This window comes from Macrobrachium rosenbergii, chromosome 23 (assembly GCF_040412425.1).
Source record: "Macrobrachium rosenbergii isolate ZJJX-2024 chromosome 23, ASM4041242v1, whole genome shotgun sequence".
In the NCBI taxonomy this organism is placed as follows: Eukaryota; Metazoa; Arthropoda; class Malacostraca; order Decapoda; family Palaemonidae; genus Macrobrachium; species Macrobrachium rosenbergii.
Window position 1 is genome coordinate 51,475,087 of NC_089763.1, and position 12,500 is coordinate 51,487,586.

Sequence of the window (12,500 nt, forward strand, 5' to 3'; positions counted from 1 at the left end):
CATAAAGATAAGAAAACGCATGACGTAATGCAATTATAGCAAAAACATTTGCACCAGAATGAATTGTGGCGTTGTTGTGAAAGAGAACAGAATCGACGCCTGTATAAGGTATTGATGTTGGATATTGCGGGACAAATAATTTACCGACCACCAATCAACCCTTCTGAAGTAAGTGACTTCCTATGCCAGAGATAAACGATTAAAAGTGCTTTGCAGTTTTATATCTGACTTCTGTATCCAATATTAAAGTCGAAGTATATGAATAATTTATAATGGTAATTTCTCTCGTTTCCTCTATTTATGTGAAGGTGCTTTATAATCTTATAAAATTATCTTTTACTTAAATAATAAAATATGTTTTCTTTTAGAAGAAAAAGAATGCAAAATCATATTGTTTCCAGGTGATCTACCAGAGAGAGAGAGAGAGAGAGAGAGAGAGAGAGAGAGAGAGAGAGAGAGAGAGAGAGAGAGAGAGTCACTCCATTTTTAGCAATATCCTGGAAGCTCACCCTTCTTCCATTCATTCCGTCCTTCAGTTCAATTTGCTATTTACGAGTAATCTAATTATAAGTATGAAAGCTGAAGGTAATCATAAGAATAAAAGCCTCAAAATGAATTTTGTATCCACACGAGTATACGAATATATGGAGACAAAACTAGGTGCAGTAATTTAGGTTTTCCAGCGAAGTAAAGTAAATAAAATTAATAAGCTTTGTAAAAGAGAAATTCCAGTTGAAAGTCTATATGTGAAATGAGTGGCTACACAAAGAAACTATGGACGGTACCAATCTAATGTTATCATTACTACAGGACAATGTTTATTAGCAATACTGAGCTGATTACATAAGGTGAATGGCCAATTTTCATCTCTGTTATGAAGATTATCAGTCATGGCTATAGGAGATTTTAGTAAAGGTGAAAACACCAGGAACTGTTCGTAAATACATGGATTCATTCTTCTCGTCAACGGTGGCGTTTGTTAATATAAGATACAATAACCTATGGACACCAGATCAGTAGAAGAGCACAGGCAGGTCTCATGCTCCCTAATGCATCTTTTCCTCTTTCCTCTCTGTACCTCAGCATCCCTAGCGCGCCTAATTACCTTGCAGGCTCTGGAGTCCTTCGGCCAATTTTTTACGAAAACTGACGTCGCAGATTCATTTTGTTGATTCATTTTCGTAATTATCAAACATAACTAACGCCATCCAGATGCGAATATGATCACGCATCCATTATCCTCTTTTTTCCCCCTTTTTGCTTTTTGTTTACTGGCTGTAAGATTTATTGACGATTACCTTTTCTCTGTGAATAATTTAGACAGACTTGAAAACAATTGCTTTCTTTCGTTAAACAATATCTTTTCCACTAGTTATGACTAATGGGAGCAACATTCATACAATATAGATGATACCTATATAGAGTTTCCTAGTTGGTTGTTTGTATGTAGGCCCTACCAGGCCTGCGTTATGCCAGCACGGGCTCTTGCACATTGGAGGCCCTCAGGAGATGGTAAGTTGCTGATGGGAACTACAGGGTACAACCAACAAAAACTAGCATATTCCCTGTAAAGTGTAGACAGCTTTCGTTAAACACATTTCCCTTAAAAACATGGTGACTTCTCTTTTTATCTGGATCCTTTTTTATATAAATTGGAAGTATTTTTGCATACGTGATAATATTATATCGCTTTCGAGTCGGATAATGGCATGAATCAAAATTATTCCACCTAATTTGCATCAAACTTGTACTGACACGAGTCTTTGCTAATTTTTATATATGGGACATTGACTGGCTTATTGTTCCACTTCTATGTTAGAAGGAAGGAGACCTTTTCTTTCCCATTAGAAATGTGATGGGATGAATCTTTCAACACCTAGCACTTATCTCAGATTATTATTATTATTATTATTATTATTATTATTATTATTATTATTATTATTATTATTATTATTATTATTATCATTCAGAGGATGAACCCTATTCATATGGAACAAGCCCACAGGGGCCATTGACTTGCATTTCGAGCTTCCAAAGAATATGCTGTTCTGTCGAAAGAAGTAACAGAAGGTAATGGAAAATACAGAAAGAAGAGATCAGTTAATTATTAGGAAACCAGATAAATTAACAAATTAATTGTCAAAATGATGCATCCAACGTCACTAAGCATTTCTCTTGACAATAACTGGTTCCTTTACATCTATTCCTTCCTAAGACCCTTTCTATAGACATTTCTTGTTTTCATATTTATAAGAATAATTATCCTCTTTTAAAAAAAATACCAGGAACACTCTTGCACTGTTGTATTCAAACCATAATGACTGAAACCTTTGTCTGTTCCTCTGTTAAAATTCTCTTTCCTGCTAACCTTTAGATCAATTGCTTGAACTTCTGACCTAACTATAGGGAGAGAGTAAGTTCCAATAAATTTCTAGTAACTAAGCCTTCATTTATTCATGCCTCCAGTAAATCTGTTAGGTATACTTGTGCGGTCCTGTCTTGAATGAAAAAAAAGTACCTTTTTTTTCCTAGGAAGATCTTCTATCGCATTTTGTCTGCTTCAGAAACAAAACGTCTGTGATTAAAATTCTTAAAAAATCGACTCCAACAGTGCTACTCTTTTCTGGATTACAGAAATTAATTTCGTGATCTAAGAAAAAGCTTATCACAGTGACTCCAGTGTCTCCAATTCTCTTATTTTGCCGCTCTAAATGTATAACATCCTCTGCTCTTTTGTGCCATTATATTTTGTCGTACGTTAACTGAATATTCTTGAATGACACGAGGTAATATAGCAGGTTTTTTTCATCCACAAATCTACCTTCATTGTAGCTGATATTTTTAATAATAATATTATAAAACCAAGTATTCATATTTTTCTAATATTAGTCCCGTAGCTTTTCATTTTTGATTCACTGAGATAGCAAAAAGAGAATTCTTACGGTCAAATTCTTTCATCAGACGCCAGAAAGACAGAGGCAGAAAGACATAGGCAGAAAGACAGAGGCAGAAAGACAGAGGCAGAAAGACCGAGGCAGAAAGACAGATAACACAAGACCATAACGCGAATTTCCGGTCAGACGACGGAAGGCGTGAGAAAGGGAGGGGTGGGAGAACTTAGAAGAAACCTTAGGCAGTGTTTGCCTTATTAGCCAAGAGAAACCCTTCGCTTTTTCCCTCTCCAACTACAGAAGGCGCGCCTTTCACGCACCGTGCTTCGTAAATACGCGGTGGATGGTTCTCTGTTCAGCAGAGTGTCCTTCTCAACGCATGATGAAGCAAATGTAATATGCGACACGTGTAATGACGTCATATAATGTTATTTCCGCAAGGGAAGTCGGTGCGTGATAACTAAGATTACTGGTAATGAGAATGTATCTGTGTGCATATATGTATATATGTGTATGTATATATGTATGTATATATATGTGTGCGTGTATATATACATATATGTATGCACACACACACATATATATATACTGTATATATTTGATGTGTATATATATATATATATATATATATATATATATATATATATATATATATATATATATATATATATATATATATATATATATATAAAATCTACTGGTCACTTTTTTACCAGATACATATATGTAATTGTAACAGCCACAATGCCCTTTTAACTTTCTCGAATTCTTCGCTCTTTTTTGGATACGTTTGTCACTACAAAGCCCTAGGATCCAAGAAATATTTTTTACACTTGGATCTTAAGGCTTTCTAGTCACAAGCGTATCCAAAAAAGCGCGAAGAATTCGAGAAAGTTAAGGGGGTATTGTGGCTATTACAATTACGCACACACACACACATATACATATGTGTGTGTGCGTGTGTGTGTGTGTATGTGCATTACCGTTACCTGTATTCTTATAGATCGTATCTATTGCTTAAAATAAATGTGCCCATCTTCTAATGCACAGAACAATAATAAGTCAAACACCTGCAACTCGAGAAATAGCTGGAATTTAGCAGTGTCAGTCTAGATCTGCTCCTTCGAACCCCTCTGGCTTTTAATAGACATTACATAATATATAAACATCTAAGGAATCATGCGCATATTTACTACATATATCCGATGCGCAAACAGACATACACATCACTTGTTTTTAATTTTGGCTGAGAGGGCACTTAGCCCCTTTCTAACGGCGACGATGAAAACAAATAAGAAAGAGAAAGTGATCATGGAAAAAGTAATACTTAACCCCAAATCAAACACCTTTCTTGAAAGATGAACGATCGTGGGAATCAGGGACAGTGGAAGGAAACGGGAGGGCCACCGAACCGAGCAATCCAACTTCATCCTCCGGCATAAAAAAATCAATCACCAAAATAGTACCTGTAACAAAAGGCAAAGAGGCCACCTTACCGAGGAGAAGAAGAGCAAATCATCCTTTTGTTATACCTGTAATCAGCCTATTCTACTCTGAGACTGCAAATAACTTGTTTTTTAATTAATTCGAGATCTCTCCTTCCATGTTCTTCACTCATTTCCAAACCATTGATCTTAGTTTGATATTTCCTAACTTGTTTGAACTTTCCGTGTTTTATACAACTCGGAATAAATAATCTTTACATTATCAGTCATCAACTGCTTATGTAGCAAGAACCCTCATATAACCTGAGGCTTATGTAAGACGTTCACTGAAGAGGTTCCTCTGTCTCATTTATTGATATAAAATACGGCGTCTACTTGGAAAAGGAGTTGTCTTCCCTCTGAAATTCAGCCTTGTTTCCTAAAAATAACTACCCTCTTTTTCGGTGGCCTGTTCAGTGTTACTTATTTGCCACTTATTCACACTTATCTGTTTTTAATGTTTATGGCTGCATCTGAAGAAGAGTAATTATATATATTTATATATATATATATATATATATATATATATATATATATATATATATATATATATATATATATATATATATATATATATATATATAACCTATACCAAGAGGACGTTACAGTGATAAAGGGCTCTGCACTCATCGTAATTATATAATTCCCTTCAGGTGCAAATTCCCAAGTTATATATATATATATATATATATATATATATATATATATATATATATATATATATATATATATATATATATGTGTGTGTGTGTGTGTGTGTGTGTGTGTGTGTGTGTGTGTGTATGTGTGTGTGTGTATAAGCCAATAATTTGTGAACATTTCTAAATATTTATAGGTGTTATTTTATTTTCCTTAAATGATTGAGATCACCTCGTAAAAACAAAATATCTGTTTATAACGTATTCGTAAGGTTTTGGTCATAAAAATATTCTTTATTATGAGTAAAGGTTTTTATCACATCGGTTTTAATCCTGCCAATTCATTCTTTCTTTAAAGGAACCTTAACCTCTTGCCAGTTTTAGAAATATCATTGCGTTTTCACCAAGTGAATTATTTTGGCAGCGGTTTTAAGACTATTTAATTTTCTCAGATAATATGGCGTTAGCAATTGTATTAATATCATGCTATTATGTCCTTATTTCATTTTCCTAACATCATTTCAGATACTTCGGATATAAAATCTCGGTTCAATCAAGAATTATGGTTTCAAAGCATCATTTGATTTTTGATAAAGTATTTTAAACATTCTTTTAAAAAGCATAAGCTTATTTTCCTAGAATTGTTTCGTCTATATAATCATTTTCTTTTCTACAGATATTTCACATGTTTCACGTAAAACCTTCATTTTTCAATAAATCATCCCATGAATTTCTTTTATAGAACCCTATACTTTACCTTGAAGTATTTCTAATATTTTCATTGCTAAACTATAATTTCATTCGTATCAAAGCAATTCGAGATTTTCTGTTGAGAAACAACCCCATTTTCTCATAAAACCATAATCTGATTATCAATGAAGCAGTTTAAACACCTTTATATAAAGCTCATCATTTTCAATTCCATTAGTACTAGATTTTTTTGTTAATTAAACCGGAGGTTTAATTCTCCTCAAAGAATCTGGGGAACTTTTGTTGGGCTGTTCAGTCACTTCATTCAATTCTTCTTCTTCCAGGTGCTGACTGCCATCGAGAGTTGACTCCTGGACTCCTGCTTGAGTTCTGCCAGTCTAGGCCTCCGAGAGCTTTATCCTCTGAAAGGAGCCGCAGCCTTACAGGATAGGACAAGGCAATAAGAAAGATTTAAACCGTGTGTGTGTCTCAGATTTACGGAGGAAGTAGAATATATACTTTTGTATTATTGAATACATAGTGTTTATCTTCGCACATTTTAGAAAAACTTGATAATGTTATCATAAAGGATACCACTGTAGAAATCCGTTATATAGTTTTACGTTCCGAACTCTTTAATAAGGGGACTTTAAGGTGTGATCGAAAAATAGATTGGTCTGAATTATTTGAAATAACTGTGAGTAAGAAAGATAAACAAAGAGTGATTTATTTCTCTAGAACCTGACTTGTGAAGTGCGCTAAAAAGTCCATTCAACAAAAAAATAGATAGATTTCGAGTGAAGTCACTGTGAACTACTTTGGGTCTTGTTATTATATTTTTAGGTGTCTAGTATAACTGAAATAAGAATAATCTGATCAGCTTTTAAATAAGTCATAGTGTGCTCATAAGTTGTAGATTATCTCCATGAAGAATAGTACTTTCACTGAAATTTTTTAGATATTTACTACTTAGACTGATTAGTTTAATTTTATTGTCGAATTTTGTTTGAACCCCCATTTAAAATTTTCCTAATTTCTTTAAACTGAGTTTGTATCTTACGTTGTGAAATTCAACATTCTACCAACCAATATATGTGCCAGTCTGACCATCAGTGTAATCTAAAACACTTTCCAATCACAAGTTCGTCATGTCTTTCTTGTTACACTTCAGCAACTATCTTATTGGTGGTAATGTCCCGATTGATGATGGGGTAGACAAACTGAATCGTAAGTATACGATCTTAATTTTAATCTGTTTGTCCCTCCCCTTAGTAACAAAACAGTTTGCAGGCGACCCCATTGAATGCTTTACACCCACCTACTTCACAGAACCTCAAGCGAGGTATGTCAATTCGTACTGTTGGACAGCGAGTACATATTATATTATACCTACTGATGAATCAGCTAGGGATCAAGTGACTAGGGTTCACTCAGTCTCATTTGATGAAGAGGGCTCTTCGTCGGCTATTCGCGGGGAGCGTATCAAAGTTAATTATTATCAATGGGCCCCCATAATCCTCCTAGTTGAGGCTGGGTTATTCTACGTCCCCTTTGCAATATGGAACAGCACAGCCAAAAATTCAGGCATAAAGGTTGGTCGTTTGTTGAAAAAGGTCTCTGTGATCTCACAGTACACACCCGGGCACCCAGACCGCGACGCTCTTATAGCCGAGTTCCTGGACCAGTTTAACACATTAATGGGTGTCTCAAAGTGTTGTCCAGGAACCGTCTGTAAGTTTGATTGCAATCTGGCATGTGGCGGGAATCCTTCATCATCTTTGTTTATTTTATACATGATTGTTAAGATTATGTATGTGTTCAACATCCTTATGCAATATTTTCTGTTGACTGTGTTCTTAGGGAAAGGTTATCTCTTCCATGGTATAGAAGTAGTGGAGAAGCTCATCAATAAGAAGGAGTGGTGGACTTCTCCACGATTCCCCCTGCAAACACTGTGCCAAGTGTTAGCAGCTCAGCAGGGATCACTCCGCACTTATACATGTCAGTGCGTCCTGCCTATAAATCTTTTTAACGAAAAAATCTTCTCCTTCATCTGGTTCTTCTTCGCAATCTTGCTTCCAGTGACAATCTACAGCGCTCTGATATGGGTGTGGCGAACTTTCACTTGCTCACGCATCGCTTTTGTACATTACTACCTATGGCGGACAAGGCGAGTTGGCAAGGAAGACCTCTACAACAATGCCCGCAAGATGGCCATTCAGTATCTTGGATGGGATGGCTGTCTGGTTCTCAGGTTAATCGAGATGAATCACGGAGGCACCATCCTCACAATTCTCACAGAACGTTTGTGGGAGTTCTACGAAGGAATGGAAAGGGCACAACAGGACGGGGGTGACCCTGAGGCATTTCTCAGCCAGCGGCCTCCTATCTTCGCTTGTGGGCCCTTTCCTCCGCAGGGACCCTCGACCGTCACCCCTACCCCTACAGGAGGGTATGGATTCTATGGGAAGCACTTTCTACCGGGGACTCCTGGGGCATACCCAGGTTATATGTGGAGCCACCAAGATATGGCCACGCCAGGGTATTCCAGCTATCCAAGAATACGGGGCAAAATCAGGTAACAATAGCAGATACATCTTTAGAGCAGCATGAGTGCCTTCAAGGCCACTCACATACATTACATGGTGCCTAGTGAGTGATAGATGGATGCATGTACGGCATCCATCCCAAATACCGCTGCACCCATCCTAAAAAATACTACTTCTACCACCACTTTTACCACTACTATTACCACTACTACTACTACTACTACTACTACTACTGCCTGCTACTTAAGTCTCCAGCTTCGCCATTCTGCTCTGCATTTCTACCCAAGTATCCTGCATCCACGATCCTCTTTCCAAAAACGATCAATGTTACATAAAAAACACGCAATTCAAAACAAACATTGACTATGCTTCTCGTGCAAAAGATTTTGCTTTATGAGTTTGATAGTGACTGCAAACGCTCTGCTTTGGCAAAATCACAAACACATGACCACCAAAGACCAACGAATCGGTTCATGAGTAAAATGCGCTCTGCTTTGTAGTTTTCTAGTGCCATATTACAAAAGAAACCTCAAGTTATCTGTATTAGCTACGGTATTATTAAGCCAGGAACCAGAATTCGTTGTTATCATATTATATTAGAAATGTGAAATAATGTAAACTAGACTTTGTACCAATCTGCTAATGCAATTCATTTTATTGTAGCTAAAAATAATGAACTTGATTTTCTATGTCATTGTTAATAAGGTTTAGGTAACAGACTCTATTCGGTGATCATTTTTACATCTGTACATAATTTTCAGTTCACGAACATTTATGAGTCTTCAGGAATACTTTGATATCTACAGTAGTTGCTCATCAATGAATGAAGATAGGATTGTTAGAGAAGTTAGATTACCCTTCCCCTCTTCTAGATAACTTTTTTTTTTTTTAATTCTAGCGACCATATTCTTTTTGGACGAAGAAAAGAAGAAGAAAATATATCTTCTATGTTGTTTGCTTCATAGAGCTGAGATCTAAATTTGTGTTGATTTCCAGGTCGTCATTCGCTCCTGGAGTGTGAGGAGGCTTTGCAAAGAAAGATAGCAGGTCCATCATAGATCCGTGATGCTGAGGAGCCTGCCATTGGCCGGTCGTGACTTAATTATGTAACATAGGTCTACTTCGGCACTGTTTTCTTTTCTTTTTGCTGTAAGGTTACAAATGTATTAGATATGAATAGTTGTTAACCGCCGAAGAGCCAGTGGAGTTGTTACGGTGAGAAAGGACAAACATGATGATAATGACAATTATAACAATGATGATGAATACTATGAAAATGACAGGCAATTAGCATAAACTTTTGTGAAGGGTAGAGCAGATTCTCCCATTTGCTAACAGATCATACAAATAGTTTATTAAAGATGATCATACAAAGAATCATGACGATCCATTTTCCATTTCCAATAAATGTAACCATTTCAGTCGACTAGCTGAGGACTTGACTACGTCATTAAGGGACTAGTTAACCAACAAAGGGACCCATTTCTGTAACTAGTCCATTAATGGGCCCACTAACTGCTTTAACAATCCAACTGCAGGGATGATCCGGGTAGCTAATTGATGATGTGTTAGAATGGGTTACCCACAATGTAACTACTCACTACTATTAAGGATCTTGTTATGAGGTGCCTAATAACAATGCTAGAAAAAAATAAAACCATCTCATTGTTAGTTTGTATTATAAGAGTTTTGTAATGATGTGTATATATATATAAACAGAACATCGTACTTACAGACCAGAAACAATGGCAATGCTTTAGCTTATGGCCTCATAGAAAATAATAAAAGAAAAAATCAAAAATAATAAAAAAAAAAAATTGTATCCGCTAATATGAACCTATGACTGCCATAAACTACTCTTAGGTATGATTTAGCATTAGGATGAAATCACAGTTACTTGAAGGACTAATCTACCTTATAAAATAATTGACATTACGTAGTGTAAAACGCTTTTTATGATTAAGCAAACTGATTTATAGAAGTGGTTGATACTAATCAAAGATATTAAAAGTAATTTCTGCTAGTATTATTTTCATCCTCGGATAATTTCGCTGTTCACACAGGGCTTAAAATCCGATTGCCGAGTGACATTGTGTTTATTCTACAGCTGATACTGAAGTACATTTTTATAGGTTTACACTTAAGGAGGATTTTACAGTCCAGACACATTTTCTTGACAACAGCAGCCATTTGCAATAGGACAAATGAATTTAAATAAAAGTTTGGAGATGGTGGAATGACACATTCCTCTGGTGTTCCCTTTCTTTTGGTTTCTGTTCTTTGGAAAAGCTGTTTTTACCCGAAATTGTGGAGCGACTTGCTAGGTGACTAGGCAGCAAGGTAGGATGAATGTTTACTTTTCCCAAGTTTCATTTTTCCTTCTGCTTGATGCTTCTCCTTTGGGCTGTACATTTATATGTTTCTTCCAGATTACTTTACGGTTTATTTTTCCTCCTTGAATGCCAAATGCTTTCGCCAATTTCGCTTTGTTACTTGTTCAGATTTCCGTTTTCCCAGGCTCGCACCGCTTGCAGGTTTTCCCTTTGCTTGAAGACCAAGACCATCTCTTAAGGGACGCCGTTACTTCCATCCCAGGTCTAGGGAGAATGAAAATAAATGCAAGATCTGCTGTCCTTTTTAGCCGCTGGAGAGGATTTGCATTAAGAATATCAATCACAAACATTATACTCCAACAAATCTCTTACATAGACCTATTTGAACCATACGGTCACACAATAAATTATAAATAATCTTAATCAACGAATTTCTGATATAGAGCTCAATAAAATTCAATTGTATTGGTCTAGCAATCAGCATCAGATCTATTCAAATTGCGATCTCTGAAATAAAACAGAGAATCAGCCTCAAAATTGGAATTGTCTCCTTGACATAAGAAATATAATTGTTTAAGGATCTGAGCTGCCAGCTACATTGTTTTTTCTCAACATTCTTCTTGCAGATCCGACTCGGAGTACGAGCCTTTACTTCTCCCCAACCACTCAGCTGGAACTTATGAATCGTGCGTATGAGGACTGTATCGTTTTTCTACTGCAGTTTCGCGTACAACGCTGCTGCGCCCCTTTCTTAGGCTATTCATAGATATATTAGATCTTAGGGATTGGGGTGACATGATCTCCATGTAAATACTAGACGGAGGGAGGGAAGGAGGAGGAGGGGAGGGAGGGGGGGAGGAGGGAGGGAGGAGGAAATTAGATAAGGCTTTAGGTTGTATGTACCAGAGGGCTAATCAGCAGAAATAGCGCACGCTTTCAGACTAGCTGCAGCTTCATGTCGATGTTTGGGGAGGGGTTCCACGAAAAATCCATTATAATTTGTAATTTGGACTCTAGCTCCAAAATGTTCAAAGTGGAAATGAACAGGCGTTAACAAAAGCAGTGTTTTTATCATTTGCAAGTTTCCAAGGGAAACTGTAAACTCTCCAGCGTACCGTAGTCAAATTTCAAATATTGGTGCTGATGACATCTTTGTAAAGAAAATGAGAAGCTTTTTCTAAGCTGTTGCTGCTGTTGTCGCTGCTGCTGTTGTTGTCGCTGCTGCTGTTATTTTTTTTTTCTTCTTGTAGCCTTTACATAGGAATTCTAGTACCTTTTCTGATGCTACTACGTTGAATACTATTTTTGTATCAAAAATGACAGTTGCGATACAGCTTTATGAGTTTGTGAGTAACCCTGTAAACTGTACACAATCCCTTTTTTTTCCTCCCCGTTCTTCTTACTGTTCTTAAGATTTAACTTCCCCTTAGGACGAGTAATTAAAGATTAAGTGTATCCGGAGTTTTTGTTTCCTGTTAGTCAGTCTTCACATTTGCAGGATTCTTTCCAAACATAAAAAAAAAAAGTTAGTAAAAGATGGAGAAGTGACTTCCGCGAAAGACATTCTCATTTGATTTTGAGAGATTACTTAAAGAACTTTTTTAGGAGCGAGAATTCTATTAAAGCACGTGTGATATGCAACTTAAGTCTTTCGTTGTAAAAACCAGCGCCAACTGCTGTACAGTGAGGTCTAAGATTTTCTTGTAAAATAGGATGTTTTTCCTAGTGAGTGTGCTGCTCACCGCTGCTTCTCCGCAAAGGTCGCATTTGACTAGCTCTGTTTCTTGCTCTCTCACATGCCTTACAAAACATAAAGTGTCGATAACAGACTTTAGTCTAAAGTTTCCGATGTCTGAAAAAATGCGAAATATCAAATAATTATTCTTTTACATACATGTACTACAAGCGTCCATTC

The 12,500-nt window shown here is 36.4% G+C and overlaps 1 protein-coding gene across 2 annotated transcripts in view; it reads left to right on the forward strand.

Annotated features, from left to right (window-relative positions):
• Positions 1–11,407, forward strand: part of LOC136851620 (innexin unc-9-like) — a 238,348-nt gene extending 226,941 nt beyond the window's left edge. Inside the window, exons 3-4 of one of the 2 annotated variants that reach the window (XM_067126004.1) lie at positions 6,048–8,281; positions 9,249–10,068. In XM_067126004.1, the coding sequence (XP_066982105.1) occupies positions 6,852–8,281; positions 9,249–9,273 (1,455 nt within the window). In that variant the 5' untranslated portion in view covers positions 6,048–6,851 and the 3' untranslated portion in view covers positions 9,274–10,068. Of the gene's footprint in view, positions 1–6,047; positions 8,282–9,248; positions 10,069–11,211 lie in introns of those variants that run through there. The other variant, XM_067126003.1, reaches the window with a different exon arrangement.
• Positions 11,408–12,500: the final 1,093 nt, after the last annotated feature.